Source organism: Cucumis sativus, chromosome 2 (assembly GCF_000004075.3).
Source record: "Cucumis sativus cultivar 9930 chromosome 2, Cucumber_9930_V3, whole genome shotgun sequence".
In the NCBI taxonomy this organism is placed as follows: domain Eukaryota; kingdom Viridiplantae; phylum Streptophyta; class Magnoliopsida; order Cucurbitales; family Cucurbitaceae; genus Cucumis; species Cucumis sativus.
Genome location: NC_026656.2, coordinates 18,099,291 through 18,123,084, shown reverse-complemented (window position 1 = coordinate 18,123,084; position 23,794 = coordinate 18,099,291). Strand labels below are relative to the sequence as shown.

Here is a 23,794-nt window from a genome sequence, read left to right as displayed (position 1 = left end):
TCTTGCCAATTATTTTAATATTCTAATTCTTTCTTCCCATTTTCATTATTATTCATTTGTTTTCTATATATACAATATGTTTTTTTTTTCTTTTTTTAAATCTTAGTTAGCTGTGTGCAAACCTACCAGGTGAGAATTGTCAAGAGCTTTGTTCCTAATAAAGTTTGTCTTTTATATATATATATATAGCTGTACTTTCTTTAATAATGTGTATATATATATATATATATTTAGGATTAAGATTGAACTTTCAATTTAAATAAAGTGTAGAATAACATTCCTTCGAAGCCAATTAAAACAAATTACTAATAAATAAGTAATAACATAGAACATTGAAACCTCCCTGTAAAAATATTTTAATCTAGTTAGCTACAAATTAGAACATTGGTTTTTGAGGGTTAGGCTTTTATAAAGCCTTCCCGTTGAATATATAATTGATCTGATAATAGGTAATTAATTGGGTGTGTAGTTGTGAGCAATAGTTTTTCTTTTTCTTTTTAACAATTTCAAAGGTTGAGATTGTTTTTTGAATAATTCAATTACCCATTTAAAACTAAATATAAATAATGGATACACGAGGGGACATTTAATGAGGATGAGGGAAAAGAATAGGAACAGTAATAATAAATTTTGTAGAAATTAAATGGTTCGCCCTATAACATATAAGTGTGTTATAATTCAATTGAAATATTATATTGGTTTATTATATAATAGAAGGAAAATGAGTATTGAGTATGAACATATATAAAATATAATATAATAACAATAACAATAAAGATGGTAGAAAGGAAGTTGTGGAAGTGATGAAAGTGGAAAGATTAATGGAGGATTGGTTGGGAATGAATGAGTTATGGAGATAAAGGGGAATGACATTTGGCAACTTGCATTTACATAATTACATTATATTGTTTTTCAGGAATATCTATATTCATATTTGAGTCTAATTTTCATTTCATCCTTAACTTTTTAGTTTCTAAAATATTTCAATTTTAGTTGGTTTCAATTAAATCCATACATTTAAGATTTATATTTTAAACACTCACTTTTAGAGTATTTGGTGTAAACAAACTCAACTTGTACCGTTGGGAAAAAAATCGAAGAGTTGAACGACCCAATAATTTTTAAATTGTTTTCATGCAAAGAGATTAAATAAAAATAATTTTCACACATTTTTTCTCTAAACAAGCTCTTAATCTTAAATATTAATTAATGCCTATTAACTAATTTAAAATTTTAAAAAAATATAATTACTTAAGTTTCACTATTTTATCACTGCTATTAAAATTAATTTAAAAAATCACATATGATAACATGTGAGCTAAATTAAAATAGATCTGGTGAAAAAAGATATTACTTACTGAAACATGTTCATCAAATAGAAACTAGACTAAAAAAGAAAGTAATAATTGTTTTTATGAGCTGCAATTGCAACAAAGCAGCTCAGGAGAAACAGGCCCTGCTACAGTAATTAATAAACTAAAGCACCCAAAAGGAAGAGAACAATATGTCAATATTTGCTGTTTCCAATTTCATCGTTGGAGGAAGGAAATTGTTCTAAATTGAAAAATAATATTTATAAAATATAGCGAAAGAAAAACTTAAATAGACTAAAAAAAAATAGATAAAATACATTCCCCCCCCCGCATCCTTCAACAAACCTACTTGATAGGGTTAAGTTTACATTTAGAAAAATAAGAATGTTCGGTTAGGAATATGTAGACTCAATAATCCCAACTCGATGGTTACTGTTTTAGAATTATGAGATCTTCGGCATAATAGTAAAATTTTAGTATCATTTTTATTTGTTTAGATGCATCCAGAATTTGAATTTGAAGTTTTAAAAGGTAGAATTACGTCCAAAAAGATAACGTTCATAAGTTTAGTAACTCGTTTCATTTTTCTTAAGATGGTATAATCATTCTTATTGTAATTGAACAAAATTTATAACGAACAATTCATTAAAATTGAAATCAATGTGATATGATAACATTAAATATCAACACTTTTGCCAGAAACTTGAATCAACAATAACAATATTTAATTATCATAGATCAACCAGGGTACATAGAAACTAGAATATCAAGATTTCAAAATGATAAATATAAAACAGTCCGAAAATCTACAAGCTTCCTTTAACTACCAAAGCACTTTGGAAATAACATCAGCCTACAGCAAAAGTTCTAACATGCAAACATTCTGTGAGTGTAGATCATAAATTATTCTCCCTCCTCCTCAAACAACAAAAGCAGTTAAGAACTGAATGAACCAAGATGATTATTGATCCTGCTAAACCCCTAATGGGCAGAATAAAATAGAAGGGTAGAAAGAAATTACAATTCTAACCTTGAAACAACTATTAAATAACAACAGCAGCATCTTATGTCAGTACTGCATCGAGCTATTCAATGGCCATCGTGAACAACGAGCATTATAGCATACACACACCTATATGTGATCCTTGAGCACCACAGCTGCAACACTTCTCAATGATTTTGTGGCTTTAAGTAAATCAGATTCGGAATGACCAGTAGACACCATCAACCTGATTCCTACTGGCAAACGGCATTTGTCTAGTGTCGATCTTTTAGAAGTCACGACAAATACAGAGTGTTCGTTGAGGGCCTGGAATTTAACACATATGTTCAGAACATATGGTGAAAACTGTCTTGAGCTTGACTGTATTAGGGATCAGATTACTTACAAGTTCCGCAATTTTTTCAAGGAGTTGTAGATCATTTTGTAGTGAACCCGTAGATTTATCTAACACGAGAAAGACAATGGGTGATTCTTGGTCACTTACTAGTTTAAGTCCCGGTATACCTAACAATCCTGCATTCTCCCACGAATATTGAAATAATTAGGTATAATGACATCAAAATTATGAAAAAGAAAGAAAGGACGACGCATTATAGGTTGCATGCAGTAGCAGCTAGACTGATATTCAATACTACGCAGTGTAAAATATTCTGAATAGTGAAGTGAGAGTAAGAACTTAGATCCCCTTTAACCTTGTTGTCTCAAATGGATCCCCTTTAACCTTGTTGTCAACATTTGAGACGTGTTTCCAAGATACAAGGAAAGTTCTAGAAACTTTGAAAACAAAATTTTACAAACTTGTTTTTGTTTTTAGAAATTGGATAGGAATTCAAATCTTTACTTTGAGGAAAGATGGAAACATGATTTAATGAATTTTTACATAACAATGGATGGTATGTAAAATATAAGATAAATTCAGCTCTGATACACTATTAGACATGAGATCAGAATATACCTTGCCATAAAATAGCTATGTTCTTTTTCAGCTTTGTTAATAGCATGGGATTTTCCTCTATAAGATCTATGGCAGTAATGGCAGCACTAGCTAGATATGGGGGCAATGAAGCAGAAAAAACATAACCCGAACTGCTCAAACGCTGCACAATTAAATAAGAAAAACATAGCACTTTGAAAAAATGATAGCTAAGCTACAAACAAACAAAATGAGTTAAAAAATTTAAAGCAAGCCTAAATGTTACTGATCCATTTACATAATAAGGTAAGCGCAAAAAAAAAAAACAGGACAAGGAAAATAAATCTATTTTTATAATATCAGTTGATGGTACCTGGTGATCAATGACTCTAGCACTCCCTGTGCAGAATCCTCCTTCTGTAGCCAATGCATGCCCCATTGCAGCAGTTACAATATCTATCTTATCCACCTGCAACATGAAATCAGCATCAAGAATCTAAATCCAATACCGGGAAAACCTAAATTTTTTGTTAATAAACATACAGAAACCCCACAGTGTTCTGTGAGACCTCTTCCAGTACAGCCAAGTACGCCAAAAGAGTTGCTTTCATCCAACAAAACACGAAAACGATACTGCTCCTTCAATTTGATAATCTCATCCAATGGTGCAATTTTACCAGAATTCTACAAAAATAAAAGTAAAATATTAGAAGATTTTGTACAAGCAGATTTTAACATATGATAAATTAAACATGAGAGAGAGACAGAGCATAAAGCAGTAAAACCAGTCTCTTAGTGAGAACCCATTTTCACCTTTTAGATTATATGAACAGTTAAACTAAAAGCATGATGAGTGTCTCAGGAAAATTCTTTGAATTACATGAAGGTCACTATCTTCAAATTGAAGAACAATTCAAGATTAACTTCACATTAATTCTCAAAAGACAACATCCAAAATGGAAGTGTTGAACAACCTGGTACACTGCTTCAACCACAATATAGCGTCGTAGTTTCTTAGCCCTTTCATTTCCAGCAGTAGTTTTCTCAAGAGTGTCTCTCAAGGACTTCATATCATTGTGCTTGAAATATACAATTGTGCTCCTGGATAGATATAGCCCATTTTGTATTCCCCAATGAACACCCTCATCCCTGGCAAAAGAAAGAAATGTGACTTTACTCTTTAACCATAGATAACAGAAGAGAGACAAAATAATAAGACCCATCCCAGACTATCATAAACAGCTCTCATGACCAGACCCAAACAATGAATTCCAAACATGGCTTCTGAAGGCTACACTGTGATATAAGGATGAACTCATAAGTCATACTAAGTAGCTGCACTCTCATGGAAAAACTACTAAGAAAAGGAAGATAATAAACAAAAAGCTTTTTAATAGCCTCGCCCCATATTAAGCCAAGTTAGTTTTAAAAAACTACTGAACTTGAGATAGAGCTTAGGAAAATATTTTAAAATGTACTACATTTCAGTTCTTTTAAAAATATAGAAAAGCACTAAACGGATTCATCTTCTGCCCAAAAGAGTAATAAAAGCGAAAAGGTATTACTGTTAAGTTTATTTGAGCTACCTGAAAGTTTCAGTCTACTGATGTTTTAAACCGAACCATATCATACTACAAAAGGTGACCAAATAACAAGCATTAATGACAGTACAAGACAAATGACTAATTACCTAATAAAAACAACATATAATAACAAAAAAAAAAAAACTAGAAAGATTAAGCAACAACGTTCTTTAAAAATAATTCAGCAGTTATGGTGCTCACGCTACAATGACGTCTCCTCGCTTACAAAAGGCCGGAATGGCACTAAACATAGTAGAAAGCCCATAAGAATACAGAATTGAGTCTGGAGTACCCAAAAATTTTGCTATTCTGGCCTCACAATCAAGATGTACATCTGTAAACAGTTGAAAAAAAGAAAGTCATGTACTGCAAACTGCCCCAGAAATCAATTTTATTTCAATTGCTCAACCTTACCAATTGTCCCATAAAACCCACGAGGACCACATGAACCAACACCATATTTCTCCAATGCATTGGTACATGATTCCTGATGAAAAAGATTACTGTAACTGGTTCTAAAATGCAAAGAATCTGTGCACACTCTAATTACTAATTGGAAAATGCTCACGTACAAGTAATTTTGTGTGGCCTATCAATCCAAGATAATTTGCAGAAGCAAAATTCACTACTTCTTTTCCATTGATAATTGTATTTGGTCCAGCAGAACTGTGTAAAATGAATTTGCAAGTGAAATAAGGGAAGAAACTACTGAGAATATAAATATGAAACTAAAAAGCTTATCATCAATCAAGAGCTAGAAGTTGCCATAAACTAATCACATGGGCAGGTCAAATTTGAATAAAATGACAGGCTGTAAATCACGGAACTCCATTATTAAAAAAGATATTACACAAGATCGGTTAAAATGAAAGCACTCGAAATGGGCAATTCGAGTAAGAAATAGTAAATTAAAAAGTTCCCAGCAAAACAATTTGCGGCCAAAATTGAAAGTTCTAATTACCTTTCCAGAACAGGTGGCTCACTCTCCATCTCTTCAGTGATAGATGGAATAAGGGGTTCAGGAACCCATTCATCGCATAGTTCATCTATTTCCTATAAGGAAAACATACTTTTAAGCAAAATAATGCAAGGATCAATTAATAACTTGATTGTTTGTAAGGCAACAAAATTACTAATAATGGGTAAAAAAGGCTAAACTTTTTATTATTCAAATTTTGTATATCATTATCTATACATGCCCCTCTTGAACTCAAATCTCAGATCCACCAGTGTCAGCCTGCCTAAAATCTGATCTCTACCAAACAAGATCAGCTGTCATCCAGCTACTTTATTCAAAGTATGGTACGGTAGTCATCTCAGAGTAACTATTAACATTTGAAAATAAGAATAATAAAAAAAATCTGTAAATCAAAAGAGCTGAAAAACCTTCTTTGTTAGGGGCCGCTTGGGGGGCTTATAACTCTTCTGTGAAAGCAGGAAAATTATGACCACCAAAAGAAGAACCTCCACGAACAAATGTCCTTCAATAAAGAGGTAAGAAACGAATAATTCACCAAACAGTTGAAACTTTGAAAACGAGTATAAACCAAGTTCCTTGCGACCTAATAATGAATACCTCCAATATGGACGCCAAAGATAACTGCTCGAGCAGAAGGAGCATCAAGAATCAAGGTTACCCAGTCTACTGTAGATTTCACTATATTTGAAAACATTGTTTTCATTATTATCCCCACCTGAATCTAGCTTGCAACTAGCAATTTGAACATCAACTGGAAATCTACACTTGTTTCATGTCTCACAGACGATGAACCAAAACTCACAATCCTGCATTGTCCATTTTCCGTGTTAACACCGTTAAATTGAACATTGTTAGAAAAGCACATAGCTATCAGTAGTGAAAACTTCCGGAAAAGAGCACTTAAAAAGGTGAATATCAAAAGTTGATATGGTCCGGATAAACGGGGTAAGGAATGAATAATATTCCTCCAAATAGCCATAGCTCAAATTTTCATTACACTTGTGGGAAGCATAATAATAAGAAATTCAAACGCCAAAAGCAACGAGAAACCAAGTCCTGAGGAATCAAATAACCAAAAATTCTGCATGGTATCGTATTGATTGAATCAATAGCACATCACCAAGTTTCAAACTGAATTAGTAGCATGAAGAGTAGTAACATGGGTAACCGATCTGGAATAAGAGTGAGGCTAGGGTTACCTGAAAGCAGCTCAAATCTTCCACCGCCGCCTAAACATGAAGAAGAAGATGGCGGAGGAAATGGAAAGTAAAAGCGATTAAGGAGAAGAGAAATGGTGAAAGTACCTGATAATTTAGGGGAAAAGGGGCAGCATTGAGGCGACGGATGCAAAGGGGGGATGAAAATTTTTCTCTTGGTTTCCCTTTCACTCGAGGAAGATTTGGAAAAATAGAAAAAACGAGAGAATGGGTCAAATCTGGAGAAGCCAAGAAATTAAAAATAAAAATAAAAAACTTATTATAAATAAAAAGAATCGCATTCGCTTTTATATTGTTTATTCGCTTATCCCGCGCAAATGACGTGGCACTATGACAGCACTACCCAGTTGCCACATCAGCCTCATTTTAATGTTTATTACATCATAAACAACTCTTCTTCTTTTTTTCTTTTTTTTAATAATTAACTAATGTCATAACGAGTTGTTCAAATTGAAACCATTTTTTACCTTATAATAACAATAAATTTCAGATTCTCATATGCTTAGACCATCATTAATAACTTGGCTCCTAAATGATAAATTTCAATTTCAGGTTAAAAATTGGCCCAAAAAAGGGTTTGACCTGGACCCAAAGTCCAAATGTCGGCCCAAAAGATGGTTAGGTCCTTGGAAATTTATTAAAATTAAAAACATTTATCCTTCATTTTGTTATAGAGATTGGAAGAAGTAGAGAGAGAGACCTATAAGATCCAAATATTAAAGCTTATAAAAGAATGTAATTTATCTTCCGTGAAAACTTTTCATAACTTCAACCAATTCATTTTATTAATAAAAATCTCATCCAACATACATCACCTTCAATCTTGTATCCAAAAAGTTGGTGGATTTTTTATTATTTTTTTAAATCGTTGATTGCAGTGGGAGTGTATTTGGATTATATTTTGAAGTATTTAATTTAAAATTTAAGCTATTAAAAAAAATTGAAAACCGGTAAACACACGAAAAATAATTTTCCATGTTAATCTAAGGGAAGTTGTCAAAAATGACAAAATGGAAAACTTATTTACACTTTAGGACAAGATAAAGTGTAATGAGCGTTTTTGTCTTAAATATAAATATTGCAAGTTAAATCCAAGACTTAAGGGACGTTAATGGTTTCAAACATGCCTCCCAAACAATGAGATAACTAGCAATTTTTAAAAAGTATATGAGAAATGAAATCAAATAAAATAAAAACATAACTAGAAGAAATGAAAAACCGAGAAACGAAAACGGTTACTAAAATATGTATGTTTATTGAGAAAATGAAAAACAAAAAACGGAAAATAGAATCGTTATCAACGGAGCTCTACAAATTTCAAATTTAAGTTTGTTTTACTTTTTCAATAATTAAATACCTCATCTCATGTGCAAGGAAAGAATCTATATCTTGTAAGCACCATAATGAACGTGGAGAGAAACAAAAATTAAACCTAACCAAAATCACACAATGATTATCTAAAAACAACATGTAATCTATGTAATCTATATGTTAGGCCATCATACATACAATACATCGAAATATGTCGTGAAATTATCTTAAATTAAAACAAATAAAAGTTCTGAAGTACATCAATCAGTACAATTCAAAAAATATATATATATATCATAGAAGATAAAATGATATTTAATTAACTCGTAAAGTATTTAATTAATCTAAAAAGATTAAAATATGTCGTGATTGGAGCCAGCAGATCAAAGTAGCATTGTCACATGGAATATAAACTTTATAGCAAGCAAATAATATATATAAGTGGAGGAGGCCAGCTGCACCCAAAGCCAAGAAGCCAACCCAAACTCCTTTTTTAAAAGTCGTCATAGTTAACATCAAACCATGAAATTAAAACACCCAATATTACAGAAATGTTAAAAGGATCGATACACGATGAGCATGAAAATACAAATATAAAACAAATTCAACACTCAATAGTCCACCAGTAATTTTATTGAAGAAAACACAAAAGAAAAAAAAAAAAAGTAGTAAATTAAATGACATCAATGGTGATGACGAGGCATTTCAAGCGCCGCATAAGAACGTGGCGACGGTGGAACCATATCGTCAACAGAAGTAACCTTCGCCTTATCGAGTTGCACTGCCTCAGCCGCCGTGGGAAGCACACACGGGACGTAACTAAAGGTGTTGGCTCGGGGGCAGGTTCTAGGTTTGGCGAAGAACGCGGCACATTGGGATTGTGTTTTTTGCAACCGGAAGCCAGGAATGCAGTTGCCTTGGATGTGGAGCCTTTGGGCTATGACTAATTTGCGGCAAACTGGGCCGATTCGTGTGAAGTAATTGTTGCTTAGTGTGATGTTGTAAATGTCTGGAAGCCTGCAGATGGATTCCGGAATGGTTCCGTAGAATTGGTTGTTGGCTAAGTTTAGAATTTGGAGGCTAAATAAACAACCAAATGACTGTGGGATTGGACCTGTTAAGATGTTGGTGTTGGCGTCGAACACCGTGGCTTTTACCAAATAGCCTATCTCGAATGGTAAACAACCCGTGAGTCTGTTTTTTAAGAACAATACCTCCGTAAGAGTCCTCCAAGCTCGCCCGATTGTTGAAGGGATTGGTCCTGCATGTTTAAACCATATACACCAAAATTAACTTAATTACTTTAGGGCTAATAATTCGAAGCTAGTTTGTTCGTTGTTGTGTAATTTTGTTCTATACCCAATATATTTAATAAACAAGCTTTTTCTAAAATAATAATAGTATTATCACTTGTTTCTCATCTCTTTATTTCTAAGATTATATTCTTTGTTAATTCTTTATATATATAAAAAAAGTTCTTTAATTTCTCTTTCAAACTTTTGAAAAGCATACTATATTGTGTGTGTCTATTCTCTATATGGTAATTTTCAACTAAAAAAGATTGTCGTAATTAATAAACTTAAATTTAATTTATTTGTTCTAACCTTAAACCAACACCATTGGACTAAAAAACCAAAAAGTTTCAAAGAAAGATATACAATAATTAAAATGTTATAGAGAAAAGTACCTGTAAACTTGTTGCCAGCAAGTGTGATGTAGTTCGCGGGTGTGTTACCGAAGGTGGCTTGCGGGATCCTTCCAGTGAACCCATTATTATTAATGAACAACACATCCGTATCAATGTTAAACAACCGATACGGAACCGACCCATTATAAGTATTGAAACGGAAGTCCACGAACGATAATTTATTAGCACCAAGGATATACCCAGGAAACCCACCAAGGAACTTGTTGTTGCTCAAATCCAACTCATACAAGTACCGTAATTTATTAATATTACGGTTGATAACGCCAGTAAAGTTGTTGGAATTTGCATGAAAAAGAGCAATGTCAGGCAAATTACGAATGAAACGATAGAAGTTCAAGAAAGGGCCACCAAATCTAGCGCCACTGAAGTCAATAGAAGATAAACCGGTGATGTTAAGGTCAGGAACCACGTCGCAGAAGAACCCTTTGAAGAGGCAATAATTGTTGCCAACCCATGTTTTGGTGTACCCTTTTGGGTCATAAGTGATGTTTCTTTTTAATTCTTGCGTTATGTATAGGATTCTGGCTCTGTTGGCTAGAGGTCCCGGGTTGTTGATTGGTTGTCGAGGCTTTAGCTTGGTGCCGGGTGGGATAAGGGGCGGCCTTGGTCGGATTCGCGTGATGGTTGGGTTTGGTCGGGGAGGTCCGGTTTGGGCAACACCATGTAGGAGGAAGAATGAATGTAAAATCAAGAAGATAGTGAAGAATTTTGGCCACATTTTTTGCAACGGGAGGGATTGAGAGAGGGGTGTGTGTGTGTGAAGGGGGAAAGGGTGAGGGTAACACTCATTTATAATAAGAAAAATACTTAAAAGTGCGTGTAGGATATATAATGCACATAGCGATTCTTTTCATATGCTTTACTTTGTATAATTGTTATATGTTTGGTGATCCACAACTCTAGTAGAATATTTGGTTTCTGTATGGCCATCCTAAAGTGAGGAAAATTAAAATTTGAGAGATCAAATATGCATATATCTATGTTTATACTTTTCTTTTCTTTCTTTCATTTTCTAAAAAAGTGTGATACACAAACTGTGGGGGTCTAATCATTTATCAATTTTGTTTAAAGAAGATCCAATTTTAAGTCTGATCAATTTATCTATATTATAGTTTAGTGAATACAACCCTAATTACCACATGTTAAAAATTATTATTTTGGTTTTTTAATCAACTAATACTTGCCATTTTTGAGCTAATGAATAATATTATATTAAAATATCAGTTTTTATACTTTATCTATGAATCTTAAATTTAGCATCTCAAAACTAAATTTTTTAAAATCTAAATTGGTTAAATAATAACAATAATTTTCAATACAATATGTGGAATTATATTTTAAAATTTTTTAGTAAACATTATATATATCAAAGGAGGATGGACCTTCCGTCCCACATTTTCACAAATAGTTTATAGTCTATACATATATTATTGTGAAAACATAGGTTGAGAGAGGGACATGTAATCTTTCTAAACTGTTTAAAACAAATTATTTTATTGTATGAACCTGAGTATTTTCTTATATTATTATGGTAATTAAAAATAATAGTAACGTTGGTGGGTCAAGATATCACATGATCTTGACGACTTTAATTCCCAGATCCCGTCAGGCCCTTTTCCTTTTGATTTCTATTTTCTTTACGCTCCATTAACTCTACTTTGTATTGGGGGGTAGATAAAAAGACGCAGTATGTGCCCATGGCCAAGCAGCCCTACCATGCACACTTAGGATTCCTTTCAAATTTAGTACTCATTTGAACACGAAGATTATTGATTAGAGGAGATTGTCGCAATTTAAATGGGTATTAGTAAAAAATGTTGGATTACAGAACAATATTATATGAAAAAAGGTGTTCAAAACATGTATGTTAGCAACCAGAGATTTAAGGATAAATTATTGAGCTACAACATTAGATAAAGTACAAAACCCTAAATTTTATCCTTGGGGTTATGGGTCTGGAGGAAGTTGAAATTTAACTTTCACATGGTTTGATATACAAATTGATCGAATCATTTGATCAACTTAAAGTTCTAACTTTTTTCAAACCGTCCAAACCAAGTTTGTGATAGTTAAACTATAAATTACTTCTTTTAAATGTATCTGCAATTGTTTTTAGGTTTAAAGAAAATGAGGGAAACATATTCTTGGTGTTTTAGATTTTGGTCTAGCTTTTATTTTGTCCATAAGCTTTAGGTTTTGATATGTTACATACAATGACTTTAAATAAATCAATAAATGTTGTTCTAATTAAAGACTAAAGTGTACGTAGTGAATAATGGAGATATTAAAGTTGTAAATCTTGAAAACATATAGACTAAATTGAAACAAAAATCTATACACCTTGAAAGTAAAATTGTAGTCTATAAGACCTAATAACTAAATCAAAATCAAATTCTAAAGAAAAGAACTAGAAGTGTATAATATTTTGAAATCAAAGGCTCAGATAATAGAATTAAGGAAACTAAACTCAAATTCTATGAATCAATAAGATATATTATTTCCTCGAATCGAGCTTATCTTAGTGATAATTTTCACGTACAAGAGCCAACCGGTCGGTATTCCCCAACCCAATTGTTATACTAAAAAATTATTTATTTGTTTATTTTGTAAATACTGATACTTCTATATATACAATACAGAGACTAGCTAGAGAGAGGCTGTATATATATACATGTTATAACTTAACGTATCATAATGCCATAGCAAACGAGATACTGCAAAGGGAATGGATTGCTCATCAATTAAAGAGATGATACTTTCCTTCCAAGTCCTAGTCTTAAGTTTTTTTCTTTCACATTATTCCGTTATTCGATAAAGCAAACTTCTTTTTTCTTTTACAGTGACATATTTATCGGATTAGAGACACATGGTAAAGTAGCATCATATAAAAAATATATATATATATTATTGATTACTTAATTATACTTTCATAAAAGAACAAAAGCATCATATCCATTGTAATTTCCTAATGAAAAAAGAAAAAGTTATTTGCTATTTGGAATAAAAGCAAAGCTTATGCAAAAAGTCCAAAAAGTCCAAAAACCCCACTCCCAAGGTCTTTCTGAATTATTGCCTCCAACTCTATGCTCATATGTTTAACATTAAAATATTTTCTACCTAACTCTCTATCGGTTATATTTTACCACTACAGTCAATAGTCAATTTTAATTTAAACTCAACACACAAAATAATGATACCTTACATGCTAACTAATTGATTTTCCATTAAAAAAAAAATGTTACTAGACAAACATACTTATGTGTTTGATTTTATTTTAAAATAAATTGGAAATAGACTAGTGAAAGGAAACAAAATGGGAATTAAAAAGAGAAAAAAGAGTCCACTAATTAGCAAACGATAAACCATGATATGATTTCGGTTTTGAATTTAGTTTTATCCAAATGTGTTTTACTACAATAAAAATTAATTAAAGAGATTTTTTTTATCAAATACATATATATTAATAGGTGTGTTGTTTCCTTCTTTCTCTTTTGATTATAAATTATTTCTTTAAAAAGAGTTTAGAAAATTCTGTAAAAGTTATATAATATTTGAAATGCAGACTAATTAATCATAGAAGTTAAGTAACCATGCAGAAATGAGCATGGTGAAATTATGGTATAAAGTATGAAAGAAAAAACTGGGGGAGCAGCTTTATCTTTTTATTTTTTGAGACAACGACTTAGGCATAGGCTCATTTCTTACTTTCTGTGTACGGATATTATTATTATTTTCCTAAATGAGAATTGCAATTTCCTTTACCATATTAATTATTGGTTTAATACTCTCTGAGGTGACTACTCCATCATCGCCTAGCCCCACGTGCCATTTCACCCCAATATATAAACTTTATATCATGGTTTAATTTTTACAATTGAAATCTTTAAGTAAGTTTATTTAATCATATGAAGTTTAATTTATTCATGTTGGACACTATTTTTTCATCAATATTTTAGAAGAAAAAAAACTACTATTTTAAATTTATTTCTATAATTTTTGTGATTCTCTCCGACTCTGTTTTATCTCCTCTCTTCTTTTGTTTAATTTGTTTATGTTGGACACTGTTTCTCTTTGAAATTTTGACATCTCGGTAAATTTCTCTCTCAGATTATATATTGATCCCTTTCCATTTGTCTCTACCAATATGCCTTTTTCTCATAAACTTTTTTATTTATTTATTCTATCTCTTAAATTATTTTCCTAACTGTCCAAATGACTTTTAAAAGTGTAACAATGGGAATCATTTTTAATCATTTACTTATAAATAATTCTTTCATCATTCGTAAAATCGCTATTTAACATCACTTACATATCTATTTTCAAATATAGCAAAATACCACAACTTATATATGATGGACTACAGTAGACAAGTGTATGAGTTTATTTATTATTTATATAATATAAACAATTTTGATATTTTGTCATATTTGTAACTCGTTCTAATTTTTTTTATTTAATATGATTTCTTTTACTTTGATCATTAAACTGTTGGAGAAAAAACGGTTTAAATCGTCTTGAATATAGAAACTCTGAAGACAATTTCGATGATGAAACTGATAAATTTAATATAATATCTAATACATTATAATTATAATATAACTTAAATGTAGCATTTTTTGTTTTTGTTTTTGTTTTTTTGGGGTTAGGAAAAGGAAAGCAATAATTGTGCGGAAGAACGAATAGAGTTTTGTTATTTATTTAAAATGAACGGTGGGACAGGAGATTTCACTTACGCTGGATGATGAGTTGTGAGGTATTCTCTTTTATTCTCAAACACAAGGAGCTTTTTCTTTTAATTTCTTTTAATTGCTTTACGTTCCACTGCCTTTTACTTTTGTGCTTCAATAAAGAAAAATATAAATAAACAAATGAAGCAATATCTTGAATCCACGTATGAAATTTTGAATAGCAACCAATAATAATATCGATAAATTGATTAAAAGATGACCACGAAAAGGTTAAAGCAAAGTCTATGTATGAATTAATTAATGTTAATTGACCTCGTAATTAGTTAATTTCATTCCACTCCAACAATATCTGTGCAACCAAACAAGATGGTCACAGCTGAATTAATAGTCTTGCTTTTACGCTTTAATTTCCCACTTTTACTTACTCAACTATTATAATTATATCAATTTGTTAGTCTATTCTTTTACCCTTTAGCTCTTATGTGCCACTTTTATTTATAATAAATAACATCTGCAAATTTATTTGTTTTCATCGTAATTAGATTCATATTCTCATCTATTTAAATAAGGAACAAACAAAAAAATTTAAAAAAAATAATGAAACGTCTGTCAAGTTTGGATGGTTAAATTAAAAAAATAAAAATTAGGTAGAGTTAAAAGTTTTAAAAGTTTGATATCCTACCTAACATCTTATTTGTTTTTAAGAAAAAAAGATCATGCTTAATTTATTTATTTTTATACCTCTTAAAGTTTTGTTTGATTTGTATTTTGTTAACCATATTGAATGGTTAAATTTGTTTAAGTTAAAAACTAGCTTCTATCTAAAATATAGATGGTCAGTAGACTAACATTTTTTAAGAGTTTATTCAATTTAAATGTTTAATAGAATTAAAAAGCTTTAGACACATTTGTAACTTTTTAAAATATTTATAAGAAAAAATATCTAAATAAATTGATTAGGATTTCCTATAGGACAATTATAACCTTACCTATATCAGTAATTATATCAAAATTTTAAAATTAAATTCAAATTGTTTCTTTAATTATACTATATTCATAAATTATAATGTATAACTTTATTAGAAAAATTAATTTGAAATAATTTATTAATTCGATATAAAATAAATATTTTCGAATGTGAAATAATTTAATAAAATTATATATTGTTATTCTCATGGTGAATTTATCATGACATTGTTGACGACTTTGTCTTCTTCCTCCAATTTCCTTATTTTCTTCAACCAAATCCATTGTGAGCTTTCTTCTCCCATCTGTATTTCATAAATTGGTTTTTTCTTTCCTTTCAATTTGCTACAAAACATACAGTTAATATTTTTCTTTTATTTTTCGTTTGGTATATTATTTTTCTTTCATTCCGTGTCATGTATTTTTTTCTTAAAAAAAATTGTCCTTCTTCTGTTTCGTAACATATATTATGGTCATGTTCCTTCTATTTTGTTTGTTTTTTTATTATTCAGTTATTTCTGTCATGTTGGACATATAATTTTTATTAAATTTTTCGTTATTTGTATATACTATGGTCTACCATTGAATAATAAAATTATGTTTTATGATTTATCACATATATACTACTAAATATATTCAATAATACATACACATATTATTTTTCATGTTTTGTGATTATTTTTTAATGCTTATATATACCAATATGTACACAGATTATATATTCATCTAGTACTTTTTTTTTTATTTCTTACATATATGCTACTAAATAATTTATTTACTTTTTGTGATTTGTTACATATATACTACTGTATATTTTTAATAATACATACACATTTTTTTTTCTTCATGTTTTGTGATTTTTTCTTACTGCATTTATATACCAGATTATGTATTTGATAAGTACTTTTTTTAAATTCTTACGTACACACTACCACATAATGTATATCTTGTAATTTTTTACGTATATACTACTTCATAGATTCAATAATACATAAATGATGATATATTCAATATACTCAATATATCTTAATATATTTCGAATACAAAATATAAATTATTACAGACCTTTAAATTTTGCCTTTTTTTTTTTTTTGAAATATCACTGTACTAGTCGACCGCCGATGTTCTTCTTCTCCACCGCTTATACTTTCACCGATCGTCTATTATTCAACGTTTTTGTGAAGAAAATGGAACAAATATTCAACGAATTTGAAGAATAAAGCATTTTTATTTATTTATTTTCTAAATCATAACCCACGTCCTTGATTTCTCTCATTGTCAGCCCACTTTTTATAAACAAATTAATATAAGAACATTTTATTGATAAAATATACACCACATTATCAGTATATACTATAATTAAGTGGAATATACGAAAAAAAATGCAAAATAAAATAAAGAATGAGAGAGAGAGATTGGAAAGTGAAAAAGAGATCAAGTGAAAATATTTTTTTTTAACAAAATCACCAAAATAAAAATAATTAAGGGAACATTTCAATTATAACATTACCATATTATAATTAATGACGTACCATATTTACATCAAATATTTAATAAATGTAATTATTAATTATGGTCTACTCCCATTTTTTTCTTTTATATTTTTAATATATTATTAATAATATATGTAGGTAAATTGGTATTTTTAACCATATTTATGTAAAATATTAGTAAATTTAGAACATTTCTTTCAGAAATTTGAGTTAATCAATATCATATACATTTTAGGCTAAACATATTTATAATGGTTATATTTACAAAAAAAAAAAAAAAAGGAAAGAATTAGAAAAAACTTGGGCCCCATGATGGTGTATTGTTGGGCCATTATTTTGGACATGAAGCCCATTATCTTATCGAGAACTACGGTGCCGTCTTGTATCTGTAGCCTAAATTTGGGTACCAACAACAAGTACTGCGCCGGGTTAAATCGGCGAGAAAGTCCTCGTTTCAGCTAAGGATCCTGTACTGATCATCGTCTTCCTTCCGTCAGCGTTGAAATCTATAGAACGCGGGCGGAGATGGAGTTTTTTGGAATGGATTTCAGCTGTGTTTTCGGATCTCTTAGCCACGGCAAGTTCCCGGAGAAAGATTGCTTGCTTCCCCTCATCTCTAAGCTCCTCGGCTATTGCATTGTCGCCGCCTCAACCACCGTCAAACTTCCTCAGGCAACATATTCTCTCCTTCCTCCCTACACCACAATTATGTTTGTTTCGCTTTATCAAGAAAAATGTGATTGGATCCATTTCTTTTATCTCTTGCATCTGTAATTAATGTTATCCACTTTGCCCTCTAGTTCGTGTAATGCAATTCAAGACTCGTGAAATGTCTGGGAACAATTTTTGTGCTTTAGCTAAGATAATTAATAAGCATCTGACACCTAATTAGGAGTAATTTAAAACTTTTTGGGCTGTAGCTAAGAATTGCAGCTTGTTCTAAGTCTAATTAGTTGCTAAATCAATCACCGTAGAAGGGCCATTCGTTTGAATACAAATTATTTATGTTGCTCTCAGTTCAATGTTTCTGCTTGAATAATTCTTAATATTTGTTTTACTTCATGCCATCATTTTAATGCAAAAAAAAAATTCTGCAGATAATGAAGATCTTGAAACATCAGAGTGTCAGAGGACTTAGTGTTATATCCTTTGAGCTAGAGGTTGTGGGTTACACTATTGCTCTGGCTTATTGTGTCCACAAAGGACTTCCATTTTCAGCTTATGGGGAACTGGCATTTCTCTTGGTTCAAGGTATATTTAGAACTACTAGAAAATTACTTCCACGGAAACATTTTTCTGAAAACATCTAATAAAATGCGTCGCTGATAGAAAAATAATTGAAACATCAAATGGTCAGAATGAGAAAAAGTAAACTATATGATAATAACCTACCAAGATTTACACAAGACACATGTCAGTATATATCCAAACCTACGTTCCAATTTAAGGTTGCGATTTGAGTGGGTTGCTGACGAGGACAATGAAATACAGAATACTACTTTTAATATCAGTTTATATGTCATCTTACGTTCTGTACATGGTTAGACATCTATGGTAGTTGATAGATAAAAATAAATGAAGTTGCATTTTTGGTGGGCAATTTACACCCTTTTGTACGAGCAGATAGTAACATTTTTCTTGGAATCTACACTTTCACAATTGATACAACCTTGACCTAGTACACTACATTAAGGAAGACCTAGCGTAGGGCATTCAGATGCTAGTTTATTTTCTTATTTTTAAATTGTTTTGATTAAGGTTGGTTAATAATTTTCTCCCTGCCCATTGGCCTATCTTTAACACGATGTTGTTTATACTGAGGACCGTAGTCAACTAAGTTCAACCCAAGTGTAAATGATAACCTCCTATTCACTACAGTGCTCTGCTACTGTTGGTCGTATAGATAAATCAAGTTCTCCATAATATTGGAAGAAAAGTGGAGTTGTCTGAAATAGCTAATCTAACTCTTACTTCATGATTGCACATTGTGTCGTCGCCGGGTTGCATTTCCAGAATCATTGTTTATATACTTGCTTGAATTTTGTTTTCTCAAATGCATGGATGATTTTGCTATAAATTATATTGAATTATCCTCTTCTGATGGCCATTATTTTTCGTCCTTTTTGTTTGCCACAGCTATAATTTTGGTTGCCGTTATCTACTATTACTCTCAACCTATTGGTATGAAAACGTGGATCAGGGCGTTACTGTATCCTATTTGATTTCCACTAGTTCAGGTTCTGCTTGGTTTCCTGTCGCATTCATTAATAATGAGAAACTTACAACTGAGATCCTCCTGTTTTTATTATATTTTTTCCAAAAGAACGAGAAACTTGTGACCGCTTCCTTCACACGCTGGGCACTCAGATATTGTGCTTTAGCGCCAACAGTTTTAGCTGGTCAAATTAACCCTGTCCTCTTTGAAGCTCTATACGTAAGTCTCAGATATTGCGCTCTAGCACCAAAAGTGTTATTTTCTTTTTTTGTTCTTGTTGTTGTTATTAAAGATTTATTTTTTTTGCATACGTTATTGGGAAAGATTTATCTCTTAATCCATGCTTTAAACATTCTTGGTTTCTTGTATAATGTTCTTTAGATATTTGTATTGCACTCTGTCACTAATGTACTTGTTTATTCCTCAAAGACGACAAATAAATCAAGAAAAATGAAAGACTTACCTTTACGTGTGTTGAAGTTTTTCTGCTGTAATAGCGTTGTAATAAATACTTTCCTAATTTGGAAACTACATTTCAGGCATCTCAACATGCAATTTTTCTCTTCTCGAGGATCCCACAAATATGGAAGAACTTTTCTGTAAGTTGAAGGTTCTATTATACGGTTTCAAATTTTCAATTATTATTATATTGGCATATCATTCCTGTTTTATGAACGCCGCAAGAATTCAGAACAAAGCTGAAATTTCTCTTATTTTCTTTCATTCAACCCACATTTGATTTTTTTTTTTTTTTTAAAGAAACCGAGCTTTCATCAAGGAAAAAAAAAGACGAGAGGGGGGTGGGGGGGACGAAGTGTAGAATGAGTAGGAATAGGTACAATAAATGACTCAAATCCAAAAAAATGTAACTCTGTTGATTAGGCATTGTTTTTCATACGAGGAAAATACTTCTCTTTGTTCCTCATCAGAGGCAAGCTAGTTGCTTCTGATTCAAGATGTAGCCTATAGGTTTAGTAAATTTGGTTTATAAAGAAGGAAAAAACCTGATTATTACTGTTTCTTTTTTAAAAAAACAATGCCCCAAGTCTCTTGGCTTTGACCCTTGAGGTTTCTCAAAAGGTCCTCGCCTAAGGTGTGATTTATTTTGCTAGCCTCTCTTTTTCAAGGCGAGGTGCCAAACCTATGCCTTGACCCTAGATGTGTGCCCGGGAGGGCTTTTTAAGACACTGGGACACCGGTAAGTTTGATATGAATAATTGATTTTGGATCAAGTTCCCTTACCACATTCCCTAAGGGAAAGAAGAAAAGAGAAATGTTAAATGATACTGGGTACCATTGTCATGATAATTTCTCCAATTTGAAATCAAAATATTAGGAAAGTGATCCGAACATCGTAATAACAAAACAACTGTTATCATGTTAACCAATGACAGTTTAAGACTTTTGGTGAGAGTTTACCTTTCCCTTGTTTGAAGATTTTGGTAAGATTTAAGAAAGTTCTACAGCTGCTGAAAGTGGCCATTAAATAAATCATAACTTCGTGCCATCTAGTCTTCTATTTTCTGCCACCTTCGGTGTGTTTACCTTTTTTTGTGCTGAGATTCTTTTCAGTATTCTTCATGTATTGTTTATTGTTAGAGACAACAACCCTCCACAAATCTCCTTATTGGATGATATTGTCCATTTTGTACATAAGTCGTCCACATAGCTGTCCTTCGGTTTTACTTAAAATTTCATACCAATTAAAATTGTTCTTTCACTTAAATACCCTTGACCTTCCCCTTATCTATTGAATGTAAGACTTTGGTTGCATCACCAACATTTACAAATGATCTCTTCCTTGGCTTGATGATACCCTGTCTTAATTGTATTTTCTTTTTCGTATCTCTTCAATGAAAGTTTTTATTCAAAGAAACAATCTTCTCTGTACAGAACAAAAGTACTGGGGAGCTTAGCTTTTTAACATCCTTAATGAACTTTGGAGGTGCTATGGGTAAGATGATTGCGTAATGAAATTTAGTCGGTCGCATTACTTTTCTTGTGAAGATATCTGTGTTTATTATATTTTCTTTTGCAGTGAGGGTTTTCACCAGCATCCAAGAAAATGCACCAAGCAGCGGTATCCTTTTTCAAATTGTCAAATTTTTTTTTTATTATTTATTCCTTTCCACTCTTAAATTGTTCGGGTAGTAGTTACAGCGACAACATCTTATAAGGATTCAAAATCAGTCTTAGCGGCATTCTATACTGCAAGAAATGACGTATTTTAGAAACTTCTAACAAGTAAAGTAACTATTTTTAGGAATTAATTTTTTCGTCCGAAGGTATTAGTTCTCGAAGACACTGATTTTGTAAAATACATGAAGTTTTGAGCTTTTCTCGGTTGAGTTTTTACACTACACCTTTTCCAATTTTGTTAATAATCTTTATTTATTTATTTTTTGCTTTCATCAGTTGCATTTCTTGAAAATTATGGACTTGAAGCCAAAAATTAAATTTTCCTTTTTTCTGTTTGAAAAAAATTATATTAATGCAACCGACATTCCTCTAGATCTGTGAAAACTTGCTTCCCCACTGGCACTCTCTAGTTTTATAAGTAACCGCTCGTTTATTTTCTTGTTAATACTTAATTTAGTCCATTTAATCTCTTTTCCTAGTTTATTCATTTTGACAAACTGTGGTCCTTAAATGTTGTGAAAGTTCTCCTGGGATCGGCTCTTTCTATTGCAACAAACGGAACCATTTTGAGTCAGATAATTCTATACCAGAAGAGGGATGTAAAGAAAGAGAAGAAAACAGAGTAGAGAATGAAGACTAAAGCTGCGGCTTTGCCGTAATGAAAGATTGAAAGCATGTATATAGTAAGTAAAGGTGAACAAAAGTCAAATGTTTTAAAAGGAAAAGGTTACTGGACGCTTCATACTGCGTGTTAATTTCTCAAGCTTACTATTTAGCTCATTGCTGAACACAATCCATCTCGAGACTATTACAAGAAGTCCAGAGTTCTTTCTTTTCTTTTGGAATATAAAGGCACACTGATTGCTGGAATCATTCATTAGGTTTGGGCTAAGATCACCTGACTGCCTGCCCCCATAAATTTATATCTGGTGTTGTAGAGGGGAAGGAGGTGGAATGTACTGCGCTTATATTATAATTCTAATTCAATTACTGCAGTCAGAATGATCATTTTCCATCTTGGTAATTTTTTTGTCCAGAATATTGTGAATGACATGCTTTGATTTAAGGAAAGTGACTGAAACTAGATCATTAGACTTGGAACTTGGTAGCACCAGAGCGCAATGAAATATTGTCATGCAGGTATATTTGAACGGAGTAGGTAATTACATCTCTAAGCAAAAGTGTCAAATCCGGCTCCCAGTGCTAACGAGAGTAATTCCTTTATAAAAGGAAATGTGAATTTTCATATCAGTAATAGTCAGGTATAAAGATGTTAGATATGAATGTGGAAGTAACACTACCTTTTCTTCTATGTCATCTTTCTTATTTTGTTGCCACTTATTATGATCTGATATCTAGATTCGGATATACAATACAAAGGTTCAATCATCCGAGTACAAAAGGAACAATCATCTGAGCAGTGAGCACAAAAGGAATAAAGTTCAAGCAGTTGTCTTTGCTGGCATGGGTAATTTTAATTCTACTTACTTTTCCTGTTGACTAGTTTTACTTTCTCTTTCTTTCTTTCTTTTTATTGTGCTGAATTGTGTGTTCATAGATGTCATAAGACTCCGTAACTTTGTTGTCCATTTAAGCTACCTAGCAAAAGTTGCTTTTGTTTCTTCAACTTACATGGATATAGGTCTTAGGATTTTTGTTTTAGGTGTTCTTAATCTTCCCATTCATAGAGTTTAGAAGCTGGAACGGAAAACAGGGTTTGGCATGACATTAAAGGTGGGAAAATGTTTGAAATGTGCATTGCAGTGGGTGTTTTCACCTCAACTGGGGTATGATTAGAGCATGTACTGCTGTTTCTGTAGTACTTTGGTTCTGAATTGCCATGATAATTCCGGAAGGAAAAGCAATAGGTTGTCAACTCATTTCCCATCATGATGTTTTGTAGACTTTTATAGCTCACAAATGATTACGACCAACTTATTAAGAACCAATCATCATCAATGTTATAAAACTCTATATTTAGCTCCTATGAAAATTTCAAGTGGACATGTTTGACAAAGCCATTTGAAATGAGATATCAGGTTTTGAAGTGGGAGTGAGGGAGCAAAATTTGAAAATAATTCACAGTTTGTTCAAGCATATATGCAATTTAATTGACTGAAGTGTATGATATACGTGCCATACACACACACACACACCGAATATACGTACTTTTCTATTATAAATTGCATTACAAACAGGGGAGAGAAGCTAACTACAAATTTAGAAATACGATGACATCATTGATTTTGCAAGATGATTTTCTAGA

The 23,794-nt window shown here is 31.5% G+C and overlaps 3 protein-coding genes across 4 annotated transcripts; 1 reads left to right on the top strand and 2 right to left on the bottom strand.

The window, feature by feature from the left end:
- Positions 1–2,016: 2,016 nt before the first annotated feature.
- Positions 2,017–7,252, bottom strand: LOC101204467 (long chain base biosynthesis protein 1). Of its 2 annotated transcripts, none has more exons than XM_031881351.1 (13): positions 6,991–7,252; positions 6,389–6,597; positions 6,199–6,293; positions 5,774–5,865; positions 5,385–5,478; positions 5,227–5,299; positions 5,014–5,146; positions 4,204–4,378; positions 3,773–3,913; positions 3,603–3,698; positions 3,272–3,413; positions 2,702–2,829; positions 2,017–2,622 (listed from the first exon to the last, which is right to left on the bottom strand). In XM_031881351.1, the coding sequence occupies exons 2-13, from the start codon at positions 6,492–6,494 to the stop codon at positions 2,446–2,448; spliced, it is 1,452 nt and encodes a 483-aa protein (XP_031737211.1). In that variant the 5' UTR covers positions 6,495–6,597; positions 6,991–7,252; the 3' UTR covers positions 2,017–2,445. The 2 variants fall into 2 exon arrangements, with proteins under 2 accessions (XP_031737211.1, XP_004142873.1); XM_004142825.3 differs by having other exon boundaries at positions 7,096–7,251.
- A 1,469-nt stretch (positions 7,253–8,721) lies between these two features.
- LOC101204716 (uncharacterized protein At4g06744) lies at positions 8,722–10,833 on the bottom strand. Its single transcript, XM_004142826.3, has 2 exons — positions 10,007–10,833; positions 8,722–9,580 (listed from the first exon to the last, which is right to left on the bottom strand). Exons 1-2 carry the CDS (start codon positions 10,743–10,745, stop codon positions 9,003–9,005), a joined length of 1,317 nt encoding a protein of 438 aa, XP_004142874.1. The 5' UTR covers positions 10,746–10,833; the 3' UTR covers positions 8,722–9,002.
- A 6,711-nt stretch (positions 10,834–17,544) lies between these two features.
- Positions 17,545–22,629, top strand: LOC101205200 (mannose-P-dolichol utilization defect 1 protein homolog 2). The gene is made up of 8 exons (XM_004142828.3): positions 17,545–17,846; positions 18,272–18,425; positions 19,311–19,383; positions 19,542–19,608; positions 19,929–19,988; positions 21,283–21,343; positions 21,428–21,469; positions 22,051–22,629. The coding sequence occupies exons 1-8, from the start codon at positions 17,700–17,702 to the stop codon at positions 22,152–22,154; spliced, it is 708 nt and encodes a 235-aa protein (XP_004142876.1). The 5' UTR covers positions 17,545–17,699; the 3' UTR covers positions 22,155–22,629.
- The last annotated feature ends 1,165 nt before the right edge of the window (positions 22,630–23,794 follow it).

Bases quoted from the DNA above. Each gene is read 5' to 3' on its own strand.
- LOC101204467 (XM_031881351.1), bottom strand. From the start codon at position 6,494: ATGAAAACAATGTTTTCAAATATAGTGAAATCTACAGTAGACTGGGTA. The intron at 5,147-5,226 runs GTAAGGTTGAGC...AACTGTTTACAG, and splicing joins TGGGTTTTATGGGACAATTG to ATGTACATCTTGATTGTGAG. The intron at 2,830-3,271 runs GTATATTCTGAT...GGGAGAATGCAG, and splicing joins CATAGCTATTTTATGGCAAG to GATTGTTAGGTATACCGGGA.
- LOC101204716 (XM_004142826.3), bottom strand. From the start codon at position 10,745: ATGTGGCCAAAATTCTTCACTATCTTCTTGATTTTACATTCATTCTTC. The intron at 9,581-10,006 runs GTACTTTTCTCT...TTAAACATGCAG, and splicing joins TGCTGGCAACAAGTTTACAG to GACCAATCCCTTCAACAATC.
- LOC101205200 (XM_004142828.3), top strand. From the start codon at position 17,700: ATGGAGTTTTTTGGAATGGATTTCAGCTGTGTTTTCGGATCTCTTAGC. The intron at 19,609-19,928 runs GTAAGTCTCAGA...ACTACATTTCAG, and splicing joins TCCTCTTTGAAGCTCTATAC to GCATCTCAACATGCAATTTT. The intron at 21,344-21,427 runs GTAAGATGATTG...TTTCTTTTGCAG, and splicing joins GAACTTTGGAGGTGCTATGG to TGAGGGTTTTCACCAGCATC.